This window comes from Narcine bancroftii, chromosome 1 (assembly GCF_036971445.1).
Source record: "Narcine bancroftii isolate sNarBan1 chromosome 1, sNarBan1.hap1, whole genome shotgun sequence".
Classification (NCBI taxonomy): domain Eukaryota; kingdom Metazoa; phylum Chordata; class Chondrichthyes; order Torpediniformes; family Narcinidae; genus Narcine; species Narcine bancroftii.
Window position 1 is genome coordinate 62,391,463 of NC_091469.1, and position 24,398 is coordinate 62,415,860.

General features: G+C 43.7%; 1 protein-coding gene across 1 annotated transcript; it reads right to left on the minus strand.

Moving 5' to 3' along the window:
* Nucleotides 1-13,339: 13,339 nt before the first annotated feature.
* On the minus strand, nt 13,340-23,815 carry hint1 (histidine triad nucleotide binding protein 1). The gene is made up of 3 exons (XM_069928163.1): nt 23,676-23,815; nt 15,222-15,326; nt 13,340-13,644 (listed from the first exon to the last, which is right to left on the minus strand). The coding sequence occupies exons 1-3, from the start codon at nt 23,760-23,762 to the stop codon at nt 13,480-13,482; spliced, it is 357 nt and encodes a 118-aa protein (XP_069784264.1). The 5' UTR covers nt 23,763-23,815; the 3' UTR covers nt 13,340-13,479.
* Between the last annotated feature and the right edge of the window lie 583 nt (nt 23,816-24,398).

The following is a 24,398-nucleotide window of genomic DNA, read 5'->3' on the forward strand; positions in this document are numbered from 1 at the left end:
TGCCAATGAGAAGCCCTTCAGAAGCTGATGGCTCTGAGACTAACAGCAGAACATCCTTCAAGAGGGTGAACCCTCGCAAGGCATCAGGCCCTGGCAGCATACCTGGCCAGGGTACTGAAATTCTGCATCAACCAATGAGATGGAGTGTATACTGACATTTTCAAACTCTTATTTCTGCAGTCTGAGGTTTCCGCCTGCTTCAAAAGGGCATCAAACATCCCGGTGCCCAAGAAGAGTAGAGTGAGCTGCCTCAATGACCATTACCCAGTAGTACTAACATCTACTGTGATGAAATGCTTTGCAAGGTCATGGCCAGAATTAATTCATAGCTAAGCTAAAGATATGGATACCCTGCAATTTGCCTTCTGTCACAATTACTCCACAGCAGTTGTAATATCATTCGCTCTCATCAGCTCTGGAGCACGTAGACCTCAGCAACATATACATCAGGCTACTCTTCAGTGACTACAGCTCAGCTTTCAACACCATCATACTCAGTGCTGGTCAACAAGCTCCAAAACCTTGATTCTATACCACCCCCCCACCTCCCACAACTGAATCCTTGACATCCTCATAGTCAGTACAAATTGGAAACGCCTCCTCTCACTGACGATCAACACAGATGCACCTCAAGGATTCATGCTTATCCTACAGCTCTTCTTGCACTAAACCCATGACTGAGTGATTAGGCACAAGTCAAGTGCCATCCACAAATTTGATGAAAACGCCACGGTTGCTGGTAGAATCACAAATGGCAACAAGGAAGCATAGGTAGTGTGGTGCGCTGTTAGACAGAACCAAACACACACAAGGTAAAGACTGTACAACAGGCTTTAATCAACAAAGACTTCCACAGAGCCAGTCTGGCTGTGGCTGCAGTAACTCTGAATGAGACCTCAGAGGCCGGCGCAGGCTTATATCCCGGAGGGTGATTGACACCTGACCAGGTGGGGCTTGATCCATTCAGGTCGACTGATTGACAGCTATCCAGTCCCCTTTACACTCCTGCAGGTACAGAGATTCCCCCATGCAGTAGGCCGGTGGTACACTCCTACACGTACAGAGGTTGTCCCCTGCAGTAGGCCAGTGGTGTACCACCACATTCACCCCCTTCTTTAAAAATTGTACCGGGGGGGCAGTAACAAAGAATCATACCCACTATACAATACAATATTTACTGATCGAGATGATCCAGTGGCCGCTGGAGTCTCTGTGACCGTCATAGAACTGGCTCCTGGTCACTGGTTGGAGGAGAAGTGGGGGGGCTGGTGGCAGGGGTCTGAATGACTAGTGTGGTGCCGCGCGGAGTGGCAGCTGAGGGGGTCTGGGTCGAGGTGTGAGCGTCATATTGGATGGGTGGGGAGGCCAGTTTGTCCCCCATGGTGACCCTGGTGGTCAAGGAGGTCCTGTGCACCCCTAGCTGCCTGGGGATGGGGATCTATGCCTGGTTGGCATTGTCCTGGGCTAAAGGATGCTGTGGAATGGTGGGTGCTCCTGCTGGTGCCAGGTCCCTGGTTGAGACAGTGTCCTCCCTGCCACTGCCAAACCTAACGTAGGAATAGTTGTGGTTCGCATATAAGAGAAAAATCTGCTCAACCAAGGGTTTGGCCTTGTGTGGCTATACGCAGGAGCACTGGTCCCGGGGATGCGAGCCATGCGGGGAGGGACATTCCAGTCACCGACTTCCTGTGGAATGAAAACAGGCGTTCTTGATGGTCTCAATGGTAGCCCTACACAGAAGTGACCTAATGGCCTGGAGCGTCTTGGGCAAGGCGACCTGCCAGTATTCAACAGCCCACCCTTTTGACTTGATGGCCAGGAGGACTGCCTTCCAGACCACCCCGTTTTCGCGTTTCACTTGCCCATTGCCTCTTGGGTTATAACTCGACATGCAACTAGTCGCGATGCCCCTCGCTGACAGATACTGGCACAGCTCGTCACTCATAAAGCTAGATCCCCGGTCACTGTGGATGAAAGCAGGGTAGCCAAACATGGTGAATATCTGCTCCAGGGCTCTGATGACGGTGGTCGTGGAGGTGTCCGGGCAAGGGAAAGTGAAAGGGAAGCAGGAGTGAGGACTTCCATGAGGAAGTAGACGATCCATGCTGAGATGCTTGAAGGGCCGAGTGGACTTTATGACACGAGCCTGGGGCAGGCGGAAGAAGCAGGGTTTACACTCCGCACAGACCTGGCAGGCCTCAGTCATGTCCTTGATGGTATATGGCAGGTTCTGGGATTTAATTAAATTATACAACCTGATGATACCCAGATGGCAGAGGGACTCATGCAGTGCCTGCAGCTTGTCGTTGTGTATAGACGCATAGTTCCGAGAGAGGGCATCGGGGGGACTCGTTAAACTTTCCCGGGCGGTACTGGATGGCATAACTGTAGGTTGCTAGCTCAACTCTCCAGCCCAAGATCTTGTCATTCTTGATCTTGCTCTTGTGGGCGGTGTTAAACATGAACGCCACAGCCCGCTGATCGGTAAGGAGGGTGAATCTCCTGCCAGCCAGGTAGTGGCACCAGTGGCAGACCACTTCCACAATCGCCTGGGCCTCATTTTCAATAATGGAATGCCCTAGCTCGGAGTCGTGGATGGTCCCAGAGAAGAAGGCGATGGGGCATACCCCTTGGTTGAGAGTAGTGGCGAGGGCTACATCGTAGGCATCACTCTCCACCTGAAAGGGGGAGTCCTCATCCACGGCCTGCATCATGGCATCTGCGATGTCTTGTCTAATGCGCATGAAAGCTACCTGTGCCTTGGGTGGGAGGGGAAAGGTTGTAGCTTGGGCCAGTGGGCAGACCTTGACCAAGAAGCGGGGAACCCACTGTGAGTAATAGGAGAATAAGCCAAGGCACCTGCGGAGGGCCTTTAGTGTGGGGGGAAGAGGTAGCTCCATTAATGGGTGCATGCATCCGCTCTGGATCTGGGCCGATGACCCCATGGGTCACGATGTACCCCAGGATAGCGAGGTGGTTGGTGCTGAACATGCATTCCTCCTTGTTATAATTGAGGTTCAGCTCCCCGACCATCTGGATGAATTTCTCGAAGTTGGCATCATGGTCCTGCTGGTAACAGCTGCAAATAGTGATATTATCCAGATACGGGAATGTCACCTTCAGCTTGTGCCGGTCTACCATGCGATCCATCTCCCGCTGGAAGACGGAGACCTCGTTCGTGACCCCAAAGAGAACTCGGCAGAACTAGTATGGGTGCCCATCTGCCTCGAAGGCAGAAGGCTTGTCCCTCGGGTGGATGGGGATTTGGTGATGAGCCAACTTCAGGTCAATTGTGGAGAAAACCCGGTAGCAGCTATTCGTTGACCATGCCAGCTATCCTCGGCAGAGGGTAGGCATCCAGTTGGGTGTACTAGTTTATGGCCTGGCTGTAATCCACAACCATCCTCAGCTTACTTCCCCCTTTGACCACCAAGACTAGAGCTCTCCAAGGGCTGTTACTGGGCTCTATGACACCTTCCGCCAGGAGCCGCCGCACCTCTGCCTTGATAAAGTCTCTGTCTGTGGTGCAATAGTGCCTACTTCTGGCAGTGATCGGCTCGCAGCCTGGTGTAAGGTGTGCGAAGAATGCCGAGGGGGGTGATGCATAATGTGGAGAGGCTGCAGATTGTCTTGGGCTGGTAGGTCAGTGCGCTGTGTCGCGTGAGTGGAGGTTGGGGCTCCCTGAAGGCAAGGATGATGATCTGCAGGTGGCACTGTAAACCCAGGCCCAGGAGGATGAGGGCACAGATTTTTGGCATGACCAGGAGCCTATACCCCTCCCACAGTTATATCAGTCAAGCTGCATCCGAGGGTACCAACAGTCTTGTTCTTAGTGGCAAGGGTGATCGAGAAAGTGGTGGGGTGGACTTTTAGTTTTAGAGAGTGGGCCATGCTTGGCTGAATGAAACTTTCAGTGCTTCTACTGTCGAACAGGCACTTTGTTACCTGCCCATTGACTTGCACGTCCATCACAGAGCACCGGGGTTGTGGGGTATGTTCCTGGTCAGTGTGGTGGCATCAGGACCATCTAGGGGTCAGAGTCGTCGCTCTCAATTTGTGTGCGGTGATTTATGGCATAGGGAGCGTCAGTAGGGTGGCCTGGTCATTGCCCATGTTGACTACGTCGTCGTTGGTCATGGGGTGTGGCATGCAGCAACTGATGGCATCCAGAGGCATAGAAAGCATCGGTGGGGCGCCCTGGTCATTGTCTGTGTTGACCACATCGTCCCCGTTGTTGTCGGAGGTCCTCTGTGTCAGCCTCTGCCTGGTCCAAGATGGTGGCGCCAAGTGGGGGCCTGTGGCATGGCTGGCCTCCTCCCCCAGCCATGTTCATTGCGCCGGGGGAAGTGACGTCATTGCATCTGGCGGAAGTGCTGTCATTGTCATTTTTGGCGAGCGGCGCAGGCGACAGTGGGGACTGGTCCAGGTGCACGGGGCATACGCGGCGATTGTCGCTGGCAGGGCCAAATGCTGCAATGTTGGGGTCGGGGAAGGCAGAAGTAGTCGCGAGGACAATGCCGTCACCCAGCACGCGCACATGGAGGGGTCCACGGGGAGGTGGGGAGGTCATAGAGGGGTACTGAGCTGCCGGCTGGCTTTGAGAGGCACACTTTAGCAAAGTGACCTTTCTTGCCACATCGGGAACAGTACTGATTCCTAGCCGTGCAGTTTTGGCACAATCGTTAGTCTAACCTACACCAGGACCCACAGTACTTACCGGGGTGCCAGGTGCCCGCCACAGTGATGTTCTCTTCCCCAGCTTGGTCTAGGGCTGCAGCTGTAGTGTGAGGCAGCCATGAGGGAGCCTGGAATCTAAAGCTTCAATGTGCAGGGCTGCAGCTTCCAGGTTTCAGACCACTTCCACAGTCTTGGCCAGGGCATGGATGCTGTCTTCCAGCGGCTTCTGCTGGATGGCCCTTGAGCATAGCCCTCGGATGAAGGTGTCCTGGAATAGCCTCTCTACCTCTTCTGCACCTACCCCGGGTTCAGCCTGACACAGTTGGGCCAACTCTCACAGATGCCCCAGGTAAGACTCAGCCGTCTCACCGGGTTGCTGGGCTCAGATATTGAGGAGGTACCTTGCAAAGACCACATTCATGGGGGGCTTGTACAAGGTCTTGAGAGTGTCCATTGCTTCTTTGTACTTGGATCAGCCTTTGGTTGCTTGGACAGCATGGGGATCCAGCTTTGATTGGAGTAGAACGAGCTTCTTCCGATCTGAGTCCAGGATGCCGTCTGCGTGCACCTCAATAATTGCTTCACCCGCATGCCTCCAGATCTCAAAGCGTGTCTGGGCTTCTAGGTGGTGTGGGTTGACTTCGAGGCTCCCTGCGCTCAGGAGTTTTTCCATAGCAGCCATGGAAAAAAGTTTTTGTTGATTAAATTGTGGTGCGCTGTTAGACAGAACCAGACACACACAAGATAAAGACTGTACAACAGGCTTTAATCAACAGACTTCCACAGAGCCAGGCTGGCTGTTGCTGCAGTAACTCTGAGTGAGACTTTGGAGGCCGACACAGACTTATATCCCGGAGGGTGATTGACACTCAACCGGGTGGGGCTTGATTCATTCAGGTTGACTGATTGACAGCCGGCCAGGTGTTGTTCTGTCCCCTTTACACTCCTGCAGTTACAGAAGTTTCCCCCTGCAGTAAGTCGGTGGTGTACCACCATAGGGAGTGAGGTAGATCAGCTAGTTGAGTGGTGTCACAGCAACAACCTTGCACTCAATGTTAGCAAAATGTAAGAGCCGGTTGTGGATTTCAGGAGAAGGAAAAGAAGGAGAACACAAACCAGTCCGCATTGAGGGGTCAGCAGTGGAAAGGGTTAAGAACTTCAAATTCTTGGGTGTGAACATCTCTGAAGACCTATCCTCAGCCTCCATGTTGATGCAATCATGAAGAAGGCTCACCGTGGGTAAATTTCTTGAGGAGTTTGAGATTTGGTACGTCACCAAAGAGTCTTTCAAATTTCTGACTGGTTTTATCACTATCTGGTATGAAGGTGCCAATGCACAGGACAGGAAGAAACTACAAGGACCTGTTAGCTCAGCCGGTGCCATCAAGGGCATTGGTCTTCACTCCTTCAAGGACACCCACAAGAGACAGTCGTAAAAAAAGCAGCCTCTATTCTCAAGAACCCAGATCATGCCCTCTTCTCACTACCATCGGGAACGAGATACAGGAGCCTAAAGATAAACACTCAGTGATATAAAGACAGCATCTTCCTCTTTGCTCTCAGATTTCTGAATGGAAAATAAACCACACTTCACTTCTTTTGCACAAATTTATTTATTTTTAAATCCAATTATTTAGCAATATTTGCACTGCAATGCTGCTGCCAAACCAAGAATTTCATTTCATGTTCATGTCAATAAATTCTGCTATTGAAGTTCTGATTCATACCAAGGAAGTTGCAATCTTGGGACATCCTCGCTTTAAGCAATCGTTATCATTAAGAAGTAATTCACAACCTGTCATTGAAAGGAGACTACCACATCAATTGTATGCAGCCACTGGGAAATTAGTCAGTTCAGTTAAAGTGCACTCTCCATAGCCCTACTCAGGGAAAGAGTGGGGAAGGGAAAAATGGCTCTCACTGCTCTTCATTAAGTCTCTCTTTGCCCAAGAGTAATGCAAGCACACCACATGCAGCTTCAAGCCACTGATAGCAATGGGATCAATGGAGTTTGCAACAGGAGCAACTTGCAGAGATGCATAGTTCCAAATGCTGTGATGCGTGCTGGAGCAGCTTGTGAAAATTTCAGCGCACAAAAATAGATGTGAGATGTCAGTGTTTATAGAACTGATGTCCCAGTGTAGAATTTCAAATTCACATACGATACACATCTTGCATTGTGGTTTGTTCCTTGCTTGATTGTGTGAGATATGAATGTTCTGGGTTGTGGAATCCAATTTTTGATTGAAATAAAATAATGTGTGCCCTGTACGTGATAATGTAATCATGAACATGGCTCACCACGGGGAAGTGTTACCCAAGGTAGGGCAAGATGTGCCTTGTAGCACTCAAGACAGGCAGGAACTAGTTGCAACATGTCAAAACAAACCCGCAATGATTTTAAGGCCCAGTGATGTTTGAACGATTGTGAGGTTGAAATCATTACGAGTCAAATTGTTGTTCCAGAACTGCCCACATGGGGGCAGTTGTCATCATAATTCGAAATTGCAGATGACAGCAAAGGCAGATATATTAAATTGTCAAACTGAAGACAAAATTAGTTACATTGAAATTAGGTGTGATGCAAATTCAGTACAAATTGAAGTCATTTGTGAACGTAGATAGGTATTTTATTTATTATGTAATTCTCCTTGGAAACACTCTCCCTCTCACCTTAAATGCTATGCTCTCTGACATTTTTCCCTCCCTGAGTGGAAATGTCAAGACACATTATAATCCCTGTTTATAGATCTCATAATTTAAAATATTTCCATCTGATCACTCCTCGGCCTCAAAAGCTAAAATAAAAAGCTCCTCACATCAAATACCCTGCAATCAAGGCAACCTCCTGGAGAATTTCACCACAACCTTACTGTAACATGGTGACCAGAACTGCACACAAATACTTTAAATTATGCAACTTGATAAAATTCATACTCAAAGCTCTGAGAACAAAGGCAAGCATGCCTTTTGTTACCACAATTACCACTGTTGTTACCACAATTTCAATCTGTGTTGCCACATTCAAAGATGGACCATCCACACATCCAAGGGTCCTACTGTTTACTGCAGCCTTTCCTCCAGTATTTAACCTTCCAAGTATAGCAACTCTCACTTCTCTGAATTAAACTCCACAAGCCATTTTTCTACCCAAATTTCCAGCTGATCTATATCTGGCTACAGCTTTTGACAGCCTTCCTCACCATCCACAAGCCACTAATTTTTGTGTGAAGGCCCCAGCAATGTTCTTTGTTCCCTCAGTATTGTGGAGAAGAACTCTATCAGGCCCTGGGCACTTCAATGTTTCTCAATAGACTGCACACCTCCTACCTTAATGAGAGTAAAACACAAAAGTCAGTAGACACCATGATTAAAATAGAACCATAATGCTGGAGAAACTCAGCAGGTCAAAAAATGTACTTTGGTGTCTGCCTATTTTTGGTTTATAAAGTACACTGTTTGAGACCCCTTAATCTCAAAATCAACAATGCCATTCTCAGTACAAGTGGTAGGGGCGTGAAACTGGAGAGGAAGAGGGACAGAAAGGGGAAGAGAGGAAGGGGGCTGGTTTTGAGCTATGTCAATGATGTCAAAGCCACCAGCCAGTAGTGATTTTTTTTGGACATACAGCTCAGTAATAGGCCCTTTTGGCTCACAAGCCCAATTATACCCAATTGACCTCCAGTAGGTTTTGAACTGTAGGAGGAAACTGGAGCAACCGGGGAAAACCCACGCAGACATGGGTAGATCAAACAAACTCCACAGTATTCAAACCCAGGTCCTGGTCGCTGGCACTGTAACAGCATTCCACTAACCATGCTACCCCAAGGCCTGTTATTTCATTTTTCTTCGTTTAAAAAAATAACTCTTGTATTCTTTATTTTTGTGCTTGAGATTTTAATATTTTTTTTTAATAAATGTAAACCATTTTGAATCATTAATTTTAAAAGTTCTGATTCTGAACATCAAGACATTTGGAAAAAGCAAGGAATCGTGGCTTGGTCAGTGAAAATGTTATTCATGGGTACACTTGATTGGACATCGTTCCAACCCTGCTCAAGGCCTCCACCCCAGAAATGCCAAACACTGTGCAGGCCATCACCATGTTGGATCAGGGTGACTCTTCTCAGCATATCAACACAAAAGAATTTCAACCCGGTTAGCACTTCTGGACCAGAATGTTCCAAAAAAATGTTCTCACTGTCGTGTTCATTATAGTCATAATCAACAATCGTAAAATTGGCTGCAAATATTAACATTTTCTTTCAACATTCAAGGTAATCTTTAGTCATCTTTGAAACAACAATGACACCTAGTGCTCAAAATACAGAGAACCACACAAATCTATTTCAATGATCTCTGGTGGTTTTCTATAACCATTAGACCTTTGGAGAAGAGTTATGGTACAATTTCGAGGTTTCTGTCAATCAATAGGAAGGAAAATTTGAGGAGTCATTATGTGGAACTCAAGTTAGCCTGGAAAAAAAAAAGTTTGTCATTTGAATCAAATATCAAGGGAAAAAAAGCTGGAAATTAGAACCAATTCTGCAAATAATTACATTTGTTCTAAATAAAAAAGGCACATTCATGACATGGAGTGAAACACTGCAGTAAAAATTCAGAAATGCTGGAGGAACTCAGCCGGTCTTGCAGTGCACGTAGGATGAAAAAAAGAGAGCTGAGGGAAAAGGCCACAGGGGAAGGAAAAATCAAAAACCAGAGAAGTTGATGTTAATGCCAGAGGGTGCCTAGAAGGAAGAAGAGCTGTCGTTCCTTCAATTTGTGGGTGGTCTCAGTCTGCCAGTGCATGAGACCATGGACAGACATGTCAGCAAGGGAATGGTATGGGGAATTGAAATGGGTGGCCACTGGGAGATCCATGTTATTGCGGCAGATGGAGCCAAGGTGTCCAGCAGAGTGATATTCTAGTCTGAACCCAATGTAGAGGAGACCACAACAGGAGATCCAGATGCAGTACATACCCCCACAGATTCACAAGTGAAATGTTGCTTCACTTGGAAGGACTGTTCTGATTCCGGAATCATGGTAAAGGAGGACAGGTGGATGCAAGTGGAGCATCTCCTGCAGTCACAGGGGTAGGTGCCAAGGGGGACAATCAGTGGGGAGGGAGAAGTGGACAAGGGAGCCAGAGAGGGTAATGTTTCTAGAAGTGGGATCACGTAGTGGGTAGCAGAAATGAAGAATATGTTGGACACGGAGGCAAGTGTGGACAAAGTTAATCCTGCTTTGTTGCGCTTGGGGGCAGAGGGGACCAGGGTTGATGTGCAGATAATAGAGGATAGGAAAGGGCAGAGTTGATGGTGCTATAGGAAAAACCACATTGTTTGAAGGACATCTCTGATAATCTGGCATAGAAGATCTCATTGTGGGAGCAGATGCAACAGAGACAGATGAATTGAGAGAAGGGGAATAGTTACAGGGGACATTAATGATATACTTTAGTAAGATACCAAAGGAAATAGGTGAATGACAATATTTCTCAAGCAAAATATTTCAGTAGCAATTGGATCTTGAGCAGTGATTCTCAACCTTGCCTTCCCTCTCACATACCTATGCCATTGGTGCTCTGTGATTAGTAAGGGATTGCTTAAGATGGAATGTGAGTGGAAAGAAAATGTTTGAAAACCACTGTTTCAATCGTACCTAATTGACTTATGTTCACAGTTTCATAACTCAAAAGGAAATGGGCCAATGACAATATTTCTCAAGCAAAATATTTCAGTAGCAATTGGGTCTTGAGCAGTGATTCTCAACCTTGCCTTCCCTCTCACATACCACCTTAAGCAATCCCTTATTAATCACAGTGCACTATTAGCCTAGGGATTACTTAAAGTGGTACGTGAGTAGAAAGAAAAAGGTTAAGAACCACTGGGTTAGAGGATGTTTTTTTTTCCTGTTGGCTATACAAAGATGGTAAGGAGATGCTGAAAGTGTTGGATGAATATTTATTCAGAGTTGTAAATGCTGCAAATGAACACTTTTCTACCTTTTACTGCATTTTCTATTCTGGAATGTCAAGGTATTAGCACTTTAGCTCAGACATGCAGCAGACTTCAGTCTTTGGACTTGCAATTTGGAAATAGTTTTCCCCTGTCATTCAAGTTGGGCTGAAGTATTTTGAGACAATGTGAAATATGCACTCCAATTTTATAATCTTTTAAACTCATTTAATTTGAAATACTAAAGATGGCAACTTAATCTGCTGTACATTGACCATCTCCAATTTGAGGCATCCACCTCATTTTGCTACACTGGACATGCTCCCATATCTTTCCCTTAAACCGTTAATTCACACCTCTTTTCCAAGATCTTACCTTCAAAGTTCTGAAATTCATCTTACTCAATTTCTTTCTACAACGACTCCAACATTCTCCTTTCATCCCCAAATCAATCTCAGGCCAAATTATTGCCACATCATTCTGAAAAACTAACATCTCCTTTTAAAGGTATGGCTGAAACAGATTCTCTAAGTGTGCTGCTCCTGTAAAATAGGTGTAATGCTTACCTCTTAAACAAAAGAATCACTGCAGAGGAATGTTCAGTTCATTGTATTAAAAAGACAAAAATCAAAAGGATTGTGTGGGGAAAAGGCTGGAGTTAACTTTAGGCAGCAGAAGTTGAAAGTTTTGTTGAATGCAATATAGTGGCATTCAACACAAATATTCAGAAATTGCAGCCAACTGACCAGCTTTGTTGAAAATTAACCTTTTTTTTTCCAGTAAGACATACAGCATGGCAACAGGCCTTTCTAGCCCACAAGCCTGTACTGCTCAATTACATCTGATTAACCTAGAACCTTTTGAAGGGAGGGAAGAAATCAGAACACCCGGAGAAAACCAAGGCACGGGGAAAAAGTACTTGCAGAGCTGGATTCAAACCCAGGTCGCTGGTGCCAACCCTGACGAACTCCTTACAGACAGCGCTGGATTTGTACTAGATCACTGGCACTAACTGCTACAAACTCCTTACAGACAGCACTGGATTCATACTAGATCACTGGCACTAACTGCTACGAACTCCTTACGGGCAGTGTTGGATTCAAACCAGGTCACTGGCACTAACTGCTACAAACTCCTTACAGACAACGCTGGATTCGTACTAGATCACTGGCACTAACTGCTACAAACTCCTTACTGACAGCACTGGATTCAAACTAGATCACTGGCACTAACTGCTACGAACTCCTTACAGGCAGTGTTGGATTCAAACCAGGTCATTGGCACTAACTGCTACAAACTCCTTAGACAGCGCTGGATTCGTACTAGATCACTGGCACTAACTGCTACAAACTCCTTTCTGACAGCCCTGGATTCATACTAGATCACTGGCACTAACTGCTACAAACTCCTTACAGATAGAGCTGGATTTTAACCAGGTCATTGGCGCTATCCGCTGCAAACTCCTTACAGACTATATTGGATTTGAACCCGTCACTAGCACTAACTGCTAGGCTAACTGTGCCACCCTTATTACACATCAAGTCAGTTTACATTTGACCTTGTCAGGATGAGTACCCAAATGAACAGCATTTCATCCACACTCCATGCAGTTGCAAAAAACCCAGCCAAAAAAAAACTCAATTTGGTTCACTGATTATATTGGTGTTAGGAAGAAAGCAGCAGTTTCCAAATATTATGCAAGATGGTAGAGAAGTGTACAAGGTTCTTTAATTTCAAATGCAAAGTGAGGTGCTGGTAGCACTCGCATCTGAAAATGAAGCTCAACATCCCAACTCCCCCAGAAATTTGAGAATAAATGTATTCCACAGATTGAAGTAGTACACCACTGCTGTGGGTTGTCTTTTACACAAGATATTAAATTGAATCCCAAGTTGCTTGCTCAAGTGGATTGAAAAATATCAGGGGAGTTAGGTCTCAGCTAATATTTATCCCTCACTCAATCATCCAGTCTTCACTACAATGCTGTTTGTGGGATCTTGGCCTCATTACCTGAAAATGGAAAATTCAATGTTTGACGACCAACACATTGTATTTCACCCAATTAGACAACAACCCAATGGTAGGAACATTGAATCTTCCAATTTCAAGTGACAGACACCCTGGAATTTTTTTCATCAAAATCCATTTGCTTATCATCTGCACACGAATTACTGGTCCACATATTCATTTCCCCAAACTGGTTTCATCTGCTCACTTTCACTCCAATTCAACCAATCACCTTATTTATCAAGATTTCAGCTCATTACCTCCTTTAACCACCATCCTCCCCCACATGGCTCCATCTGCCCATTTTATTTCCTCATCTGTCTATACTCATCACCCATCAGTCAGTCTCCAAACTCCACCCCTTCCCAAGCTCCACCTGGTTCCCATCACCCTACCCCTCCCCTCCCCCACTTCACCTAGTTCCAGCTGTTGTCTCCCAGCCCATCTCACCCCTTCCCTCTTTATAGTGACCATCTCCCCTCGACATAGCCCTGGTGCGCAATCTTGACCCAAAACATCAACTATCCTTTCGCCTCCACAGATGATGCGCAAGCCACTAAGTTTCTCTGGTAGTTTCTTTTTATGTTCCTTCCAAAGAATATATGGTTGTAAAGGCAATCTTGGATGTATAGTGATACCTAAATACTCTTTTTGTATGGCAAAACAGTTTTTTTAAAAAACTTGCAAAGAAGAGATTCTTGAAAAGGAATTTATTTCACAGCATTACAGAAATTGATAAGACAGTAATGGCACCTTGAGGCTAGAACTGTATTTTTTTATACTCTGCTTAGGGAAAGCATGAACCACTGTAGATGGCGTAAGTGTTCAGTAATTATTAACCAGGTGGCCATTTCATTTGACGCCCACCACATACGTGAAGGTGGATCTGGTTGACAGTCTGCCCACCATCTTGGCCTTCATTCAGAATAAACCTGTAGCCATTGCTTAAACCCATTTCTGCTGCACAATTTTTACCAACGATCATCAGGTGTCCCAGAAGCTGAAAGATATTAAAAAGTAGTTTAACCAATTTATCAAATTAGTTTAATCAGGTAAAACACAACAATTGACATCGGATATCGGGGGACTTAAGAGATTGCTCAATGTTTGGTCTCAAGCATCTCAACTACAAAAGCATTGTTTAATCCAGTGGTTCTCAACCTTTTTCTTTCCATTGACATACCACTTTAAGTAATCCCTATGCCATCAGTACTCTGATTAGTAAGGGATTGCTTAAGGTGGTATGTGAGTGGGAAGGGAAGGTTGAGAATCACTGCTCTAGACCCAATTGTTACTGAAATATTTTGCTTGAGAAAAATTGTCATTGGCCCATTTCCTTTGGAGTTATGAAACTGTGCACATAACGAGTCAATTAGATACAATTAAAATAGTGGTTTTCATTTTTTTTCTTTCCACCCACATACCACCTGAAGCAATCCCTTACTAATCACAGGACACCTATGGCAGAGGGAATATTTAAAATGGTATGTGAGTGGAAAGAAAAAGGTGGAGAACCACTGGTTTAATCCCATTCTGACCACACAACAAATTAGAAAACGAGGCAGCAAGGGGAGAGAGCAAAAGATCAACCTGTATTCTTTCACCAAAAGGGCACAGATAAATACTTAGGAACAGATTAGACTACTTACAGAGAGCCTTCTATGCCAGACCTTCTAAGATGTTTTACACAACCAGTAAAAACAAACAGAAATTGACACTCAGAAGCACAAGGAGCAGAGGTCTGATAACCAAAACAGTCATAGGTTTTTAAGGCTGGAGATTAATGGTTGACAGCAGCAAGAATGGTATCACTACAATGGCTTGTAACATTTGTAACAGACTATACAGTGTCACCATGTATTGTGAGCCAGAGGTCTATTTTGATGAATCACCATCCTCAGAAGTTAAATCTAAAATTGCACTATACAATATTTTTTCCTGTTCTTTCACCCACAGCCCTACCATCTTCCCCCACCCCCCCCCCCAACACTGCTGTTGTCCCCTCCCTCCTTTCTCCACCCATCACCTCCTGCCTTGTCACCCCCTCTTCCCCGCTCCTATCCTTTTGTTCGGACACTTTCTGGCATTTTCTCATACTTGGATGAAGGGCACAGCCTGAAACGCAAGTTATGTATCTTTGCCTTTGCTACAAAACAGACACTGTTTGACCTTTCAATGTTTGAAACCCCATTCCAAAGTTCAGTCTCAAATCTATTCCCTCCAAAATCTGTTAACTATGATCCCTGCACTCCACGACCACATTTTACACTCTTCCACCAGCCATTAAAACCCTCTACAACTATTCAACTCCTGAGCCTCGCATAAAGGCTTGCATCTACTCCATATTTTTAATAGTCGTGTCCAACTATAGTCTACAACATAGTAACTTGTAGACTTAATTCATCTGCTCCCCAATATCAACTCAAAGACGGCCATTCTCTGCTGCATGCATCCTGACCATTGACGGGCAAGCCACCATAGGTGCTTTTAACAACCGTTAGCAAGATCTAATAAAGCAAGAACACCTTTAAATTGCTCACAATTGATTTTTTTTTTAAATTAAATAGAATCACTCACGGCTGCATCAGAATCTTCTGCTTTAGACAGATGGGCTATAGGCTTCTTGGGAACCACTAGAAAGTGTATTGGAGCTTGTGGGTGAATATCCTTAAAAGCAACACACTGTGAAAACAATATCCATTTAGTTCTGATGAAATAACTATTTCTCTTAGCATGCATCATGCACTTAGCGCACATTTCGACACTTAATTACTAACTTTTAAGTCCATTTCTTGAAAGGAAGATGGGAACAGGCTGTGTTTTTTTTACATTAGACAGCAATTTTTTAATGTAGACATATAGCAATGTAACAGGCCCTTCCAGCCCATGTCCATGCCACCCTTAAATATACCAATTAGCCTACAAACCCCATATGTTTTTGGAGTGTGGAAGGAAATCGAAGCACCCACAGGAAATCTGCAAAGGTCACAGGGTGAATGCACATAGCATTGCACTAACCATTACGCTTACTGTGCCACCCTTTCCTAGTTAATAGATCTGAATAACGTTTTTGAAAATACAAAATTGTTTTGAATTATTCAGCCTCAGTCATTTACAAAGAAAAGCAAATTTGTAGAGCTAAAGCTTAAAATATCTCAAAAAAAGTCTACTTTTGACTAAGTACAAGAACTTAAAACAATCAAAACATCCAAGTTCGAGTCAGAACAGTGCAAAGTTATGGATTTGCAAAGGATGAATTTACTGATGCAAGTTTGTGAACAACAGTTTCTCGTTTTGATTTCTCAATGGCCAAGAGGTAATGCTTGATACAGGTTCTGAAGAATGATTTAGAATAGATTTCTCTAAAATGTGTTGCATCCTGGTGCCAACCGCAGGGAATTAACGGTTTACACTGATACAAAGCAGCCCATTAAACTGCTGTGTGTCAATGGAATTTTGAAACTAGAAAGTAAAAAGCATTATTTAATTTTCTAAACATTTTACACAAGGCAAAATAAAGATTGGGGCATAACCTACGAGATCAAAATATCAAGCTAAAATATCAAATATAAAATGTATGCAATTTTGTTACAGATGCCTAACCTTTTATCCGGGATTCTGAACCCCGGCAACCTCCAAAACCTAGCACTTGTTTCAGTAGATGACACCTGCTCATCAAATATAATTTTTACACAAAAGTAACAATAATTTCCTGTAATAAATTAGCATACCTGCCTCCAAAATGACGGTTCACCAGGCAGGGTGTTCACACCAAACAAAGTTGAGTTGCGGTGATTTTGGAGGCTAGACGTTTGAGGTGGGGGTAGGTTGAATTAAACATAACTGAGTTTTAAAAATATTGTGCAAATATTCTCCATTTTCAGAGGGAGACCTGATGGATGGCTAGAGGGTGAGGGGGACGGTGGGGGCAAGAAGGAAGAAAAAAAAAGCTTAAAGGGGCTGCTTAAAATGATTCAGAAATCCAGAAGATACCAAACAACGGCAGGTGTCCGGTCCTGACGATCACCTGTATTCGGACGACTCACACAGGAAAAATATTTAAATTTTCATGGAAATTTTAATCTATATATTGTTTGGATGAATCAAACTGACAAAGTATTGTAGAAAAGGAACTTGCAGAATGCATCGAGTATTGCTTTTCAGTGCAGACATTGTAAACCCTACCTAGAATGGGCTAATGTAAGAAAGGATTAATAAGGGATTTTGAGGTTAAAGATCCTCTAGCGGATGGTCAATACATTCCAAGTGAAGTTTGATGAGGAACACCATAAATCCAAAACCAATGTTTTCAAATTAAACAAGAGTAACTATATAATAGTATGAGAGAGAGAAATTGTCTTGTTTCAGATGTGGTTTATGTACTGGAACTTTTTTTACATGCTGTTTGGGAAGGAATTAGGTGAGTTTTGGAAAAATTATATATTATATAATTATATATTATATAAATTATATAATATTAAACTACCATTAGACCCATCCATTTTTTGATTGGGGTATATGGTTTCTTTAAGGGGATTAGGGTTGGATAAGTTTCAAATTGCATTTGTACGTTCAGTGTTGTCTGTACCACAAAAATGTGTAGCTAGTACATGGAAAGATAATATAGAGATTAGTATAATACGCTGGCATAATTAATTGAAAGCTTGCATTTATTGTGGAAAAAATTAAATTTAATTTGCATGATTTTTTTTTGTTAATAAGTGGTTTCCTTATTTGGAATATATGCATTTAGACATACTTTAATTTGTAAATACTTTCAGTTTTTCTTTTCATTTATATTTGGCTCTCCTTAAGAAAGCTGGCTGATGGGGTGGGGTTTTTTTATATACTTATATAAAATTGTTCTTATTGGATTGTATGTTGTTGTTTTTTTTAAATGATTCTTTAAATAAATAAAGTTTTTTTAAAAAAGAGAGAGAGCGAAGTTGTCAAACCGTGCATCTTGGCGCCTCACAATTTGGCGGGCACCAACCTCCTTTGAAGAAGACCGCAGAGCCCACCTCACTGACAAAAGGCAAAGGAGGAAAAACCCAACACCCAACCCCAACCAACCAATTTTCCCCTGCAGCCGCTGCAACCGTGTCTGCCTGTCCCGCATCGGACTGGTCGGCCATAAACGAGCCTGCAGCTGACGTGGACTTTTACCCCCTCCATAGATCTTCGTCCGCGAAGCCAAGCCAAAGAAGATATAAAATTGTTCTTATTGGATTGTATGTTGTTGTTTTTTTTAAATGATTCTTTAAATAAATAAAGTTTTTTTAAAAAAGAGAGAGAGAAGTTGTCAAAGTTGGACAGCTAAACAATTAGTAGAGGAGCAGTGACAGACGGTCTATAATGCTAAGCAAACATTTATCCCAATTTAAAACAGGATTCCATGAGAAAAGAAGTAAAAATCCATACTTAACAAAGGAGATAAAATATCATGTTAAATTGAAAACCAATGTGTAGAAAGTAGCAAAGACAAGAAGATTGGGACAGTTTTACGATCCAGCAGCAAAAAGCTAAAAAGCTCTAAAGGGAGAAATATCAATTTTGAGAGAAAACTTCCATGCAGTATTAAAAAAATAAACAATAAAAGTTGACAGACAAGTAGGAAGAGGGCAGATAGATAAATGCTAAGATAACATGGCTGATAAATTAATAACAGCAAAGAAATGGCATCACTGTGGAAGGCAATACTGATATCTCCAAGAGATCAGGTGGCCTACTTTCAAATTTACCAAAATCCCATTATAAGGAATAAATTTAAATTTAAACATATAGCACGGTCCTTCTGGCCCATGAGCCCATCCTTCCCAATTGACCAATATCCACCATCTATTTTGAAGGGTGGAAGGAAACTGGAGCATCCAGAGGAAACCCACTAGACAGCGCCGGATTCAAACCTGCGTCACTTGGTGCTATAACAGTGTTGCGTCCACCATTATATTAACTGTGCCACTCGGGGATAAAGGTGGACAAATTGCCAGCTGCAATTTACTTTAGGGTTCTAAAGGACATGGCTGTAGTGGGCCCATTGATGGTAATTTTCCATCAATGGGTACACTGTGAAATGATATCAGAAGATTGAAAGACAGCCAATGGGATTCTCTTGTTCCAAAGAAAAGAAAGGCATAAGGTATGGAACAACAAGCCAATTGGTTTAAAAGCCAATTATTGGCAAAATGGCCACATTAATAATCAAAGGGGAAATAACTAATCATTTAGAAAAGACGAATAATGCAAACTGTAACCTCATCAACACAGTTTTATGAAAGGTAAATTATGTTGGACAAATTTGCTTGAATCGTTGGAGGATGTAAGAGGATTAGTTGATCGAGTAGATCGAGTAGGTAAGAGGAAAGCTAGAGACAAAATTGGTCCCTTAGAAAATCAGAGTGGAAAACTGTGTGTGGAACCTAGAGAAATGGGGGAGATATTGAACAGTTTCTTTTCTTCGGTATTCACTAAGGAGAAGGATATTGGGAGATGTGGGATAAAAAAAGCAAATTGGGTAAATATGGGGAATATAGAGATTACAAAAGGTGTAGTTTTAAGGCTTTTGAAGAATATAAAGGTGGATAAGTCTCCGGGACCAGACGGGATCTTCCCCAGGACATTGAGAGAAGTGAAGGAGGAAATAGCAGAGGCTCTGGCGGCAATTTTTCAAATGTCATTAGATATGGGGATAGTGCCGGAGAATTGGCGCATTGCGCATGTGGTTCCGTTATTTAAAAAGGGTTCAAGGAGGAAGCCTGGCAACTATCGGCCTGTAAGTTTGACGTCTGTGGTAGGTAAATTAATGGAGAAAATTCTTAGAGATAGTACTTATAAACATCTGGATAGACAGGGTCTGATCAGGAGCACTCAACATGGATTTGTGGGAGGAAGGTCATGTTTGACCAATCTGATTGAATTTTTTGAAGAGGTGACTAGGAATGTGGATGAGGGTAGCGCAGTGGATGTTGTCTATATGGACTTCAGTAAGGCCTTCGATAAGGTACCACATGGAAGGTTAGTTAGGAAGGTGCAGTCTTTAGGTATAAATTTTAAGATAGACAAATGGATTGAACAGTGGCTGAAAGGGAGAGGCCAGAGAGTGGTAGTGGATAATTGTCTGTCAGGTTGGAGGCCGGTGACCAGTGGTGTGCCTCAAGGATCTGTATTGGGCCCATTGTTGTTCGTTATATACATTAATGATCTAGATGATGGGGTGGTGAATTGGATTAGTAAATATGCAGACGATACTAAGATAGGTGGAATAGTGGATAATGAAGAAGGTTTTCAAGGATTGCAGAGGGATTTGGGCCGCTTAGAAAAGTGGGCTGAAAAATGGCAGATGGAATTTAATGCTGATAAGTGTGAGGTGCTTCATTTTGGTAAGAAGAATCAGAATAGGACATATGTGGTAAATGGGAGAGCATTGAGGAATACAGAAGAGCAGAAAGATTTAGGAGTAACGGTACATCGTTCCCTGAAGGTAGAAACTCACGTGAATAGGGTGGTGAAGAAGGCTTTTAGTATACTGGCCTTTATCAATCATTGCATGGAATATAGGAGTTGGGAGGTGATGTTGACATTGTATAAGACGTTGGTGCGGCCTAATTTGGAGTTCTGTGTGCAGTTCTGGTCACCTAATTATAGGAAGGATATAAACAGAGTGGAGAGAGTGCAGAGAAGGTTTACCAGAATGTTGCCTGGGTTTAAGCATCTGGAGTATGGGGAGAGATTGGACAGATTGGGTCTTTATTCTTTGGAGTGTAGAAGGTTGAGAGGGGATTTGATAGAAGTATTTAAGATTATGAAAGGGATAGACAGAATGGATGTGGATAGACTATTTCCGTTAAGAGGAGAAAAGTTTAAAACAAGAGGACATGAGTTAAGAATTAAGGGGCAGAGGTTTAGAGGTAACATGAGGGGGAACTTCTTTACTCAGAGAGTGGTAGCTGTGTGGAATGATCTTCCGGGAGAAATAGTGGCGGCGGAGTCAATTGTATTATTTAAGAAAAGGTTGGACAGGTATATGGATGAGAAGAAGATGGAGGGTTATGGGCATTGTGCAGGGAGGTGGGACTAGAAAGGGGTGTTTGGTTCGGTGCAGACTAGAAGGGCCTAATGGCCTGTTTCCGTGCTGTAATTGTTATGTTATGTTATGTATATTTAAAGTATATTTTAAGTATACTTAAATTTCCAAAGGATCTTTGGCCATCATAAAAGTCCATGGTATCAGAGGAAGTGCGTTAGAATAGAATGAAGACTAACAATCTCAAAAGACAATCGAAATAAATGGATCCTTTTGAAACTGGGAAAGGAAGCAACAATTGGAGAACAACTGGGATCCATTCTTCACAGTGCTTCTGTGTCCTTATCTCATGCCTGGATTGAGTGGCAAAAAGTCTGGAAAGTGGAGTTTCAGGTTAAATTTGTTGACAGTTACACAAGACGCACAAATATCTCCCCCTTCTTCGCCCTGGAATGAGAGTTGCATTTGTTTTTTGCAGCATTAAAACTTGAAAAAATATTTGATTGTGTAATAAAGATTGCAAGACATCTCAGGGATATTTTGTATTTTAATTGCTGCCAATTTTACAGTTATGAAGCAAGTGGCTCACAGTTGTATTTATGGTGCAATACTCATGCTGGACCAAAACAAGAAAGTAAAAATTGATTATGAAAGTAACAGCAAGGACTTCCCAGTGGCCAACCACTTCAATTCCACACTCTATTGCCCCACTGACGTGTCAGCCAATGGCCTTGGGTATTGCCAGGTTGATATTAACCTCCAATATCCAATAACACCCTACATCTTTTTCTCATCTGTTTCCCTTCCTTCTCCTATCAGAACTATTTTTCTCAGCCCTCTCTCCCTGTGTCACTCACAGCTTTCTTCTCCCTCCTGCATCAACCTACCAACTTCACTGGCATCACTCGGGGGGGGGGGGGGGGGCGTGGGGTGGGGGGCTGTGGACCATTTCAAGTGGCATCATCGGGGTGTGGGGGGGGGGGATGACACCAAAATTACTCTATAAAATTTGTGTAGTGCTTCAGCAATTTTAAAAAAATAAAAATATTCCTGTAGTTAGTAATAACAAAAACATTTTTTGTAAGCCCAGCTTACATGTATCAATATACCTACAAGGCTAATTTACTTTTTGAACCTTCTAATGCACTCCAGTCAGAGGTGTCATTATTACCCAATTACAATGGGGCGGCATGATTGGTGGTGGTTAGCACAATGCCTTTACAGCACCAGCGATCGGGACCAGACTAGAGTTTGAATCCCACGCTGTCTGTAAGGAGCTTGCACATTCACCCCATGTTTGCATGGGTTTTCTCCAGGGGCTCTGGTTTCCTCCCACCATTCAAAACACACCAGGGGTATAAGTTAATGGGGCATAAATTGGGCATGACCCATGAGCCGAAAAGGCCTGTTATCGTGCTATGTCTAAATTTTAAAACGATGCTTTGAATCACGTGATTTCACCTGCACATTCTACATACACGCGCTGTTGTTTTTGTTGCTGTTGGTGTTTTTATAGTTGCTGCTTTCGTAAAATTTTCTGGTGTTTTAACTATAATATTGTGGTAATTAGTATTTGTGAACATGTATCAATAACTTTTTGAGAATGAAGTAGTAATTAAAGGAAAACAAGATTATGCAAACCTAATCCATTAGTGTAACGACAAAGTTTAACGTTAAAATCAACATAACTTTGATGTCGTTTGTAAACATTTTTGTTTTAAATTCTATTGTTTTCTTACCAAATTTTTACTTTAACCACATGAAACTATGTAATGGAAATACATTTAGGCTGTGTATATGATATTGTAATTTAAAGGTGTAATTTTAATTTTGCTACCGCAGAGTCCACCTCACTGACAAAAGACAAAGGAGGAAAAACCCAACACCCAACCCCAACCAACCAATTTTCCCCTGCAACCGTGTCTGCCTGTCCCGCATCGGACTTGTCAGCCACAAACGAGCCTGCAGCTGATGTGGACATTTACCCCCTCCATAAATCTTCGTCCGCGAAGCCAAGCCAAAGAAGAAAGAAAGAATTGCCATTACAGGAATTACGATTTACGAGTAACATTACATACAAAAGCATTACTAAGGATTCTGTAAGGTCTGCTACAAGATGAGGTCCATTTTGGGGGGTGGGTTGGTGACACCATGAATTCTTTGGCTTGGCTTGGCGGACGAAGATTAATGGAGGGGTAATGTCCACGTCAGCTGCAGGCTCGTTTGTGGCTGACAAGTCCGATGCGGGACAGGCAGACACGGTTGCAAGGGAAAATCGGTTGGTTGGGGTTGGGTGTTTTCTCCTCTGTCTACCGCACTGGGTGACACCAACCCTGGTGATGCCACTGATCAGCTGCTAGCCTGTTCTCATCCCCTTCCTTCTCACACCTTCTTATTCGGGCACCTGGCTGCCTTTCATCCCTTCTACAGAAGGCCTCACGGCCAAAACATCAACTGCTTTTCATTTCCGATAAACACTGCATGACTTTAGCCAACACCCAACCCTAGCATCTGCAGAATTCTCCTTTACTTCCACCTGAGCACAAGGGATGTTATTTTAAAAGGTATGCAGTTGCCTCATGTTAAAATGCATGAGATCATTCAGCCCATCGAGTCAACCCTCCCCCAATTCCATTTTCAACCCCATTCGCCTGTCTTCTCCCCATAGCCCACGATTTCTTTCCTGATCAAGAACCTTTCTCCCAAGGACTCCTTCCCAATTGACCATAGGAGCTGTTGCACCCATCTGTGCAGTTTGCAGACTTTAGTGGATTCCAATTTAAATTGGAAAAGGCCAAGCCTTGGCTCCATTTAGCCGCACCCATCCTTCTAAATGAAACCTTAGCCGGATCAAACTCAACGGCGTAGACTTCATTCCTAATAACTTCACCCACCCAGGTCACATTCCTAACAAGCTCAGCCCATTGCAGTAATAAACCAACCCTGCCGAGAGGCGGGACGGACTCGGAAAACTGCTCCAGCCGTAGCGTTTATATTTTCTCCTTTACCTTGTCGTCCTCGTACAGTAAATCGCACGGGATTTCCTTGCATATAATTTTACCAAAGATGGTATCACCGCCAGGTTTGGCAGACATGCTTCCACCTCGCACGGAACCCGCAAACCAGGCAAGGGGTGGGTGGGGGGGGGGAAACTGTCCCAGAGTTCCCCCGCCGTCAGAGCCGCCAATCATCACAGCTCACTGCCTGATTGGTCGATGAGAGATGTTCCGCTTTGATTGACAGGTCGCCCCGGTCTTGCTGCGGAGGTTATCACGTGGGTGACGGTGATGCTGCGAAAAGCAGGTGTCTGCTCAGACTGGGTGCAGGAAGAACTGCAGAGTTGGCTTTCAGCTCTCGTAATTGTTCAGATTTTAAAAGAAACCTGCCATATAGTTCTTACTCACAACTTATTTTGTGACCATTGCGTTAATTTGCAGGCACCGTGGATGAAGTAAAAACGCAGTGCTGGAGGAACTGAGGCAGCAGGTCAACTTTATATAGCAACGATAAAGAGAAAATAACAGACGTTTCGGGCTTCATCAACCATGTAACAATTACAGCAAGGAAACAGGCCATTTTGGCCCTAGCCTGCACCGAACCAAGTCCTCTCCTCTAGTCCCACCTACCTGCACCCTGCCCATTCCCCTCCCATCCACATCCAATTTTTCCTTAAATGACAAAATTGACCCTGATGCCACTACTTCTCCAGGAAGCTCATTCCACACAGCCAC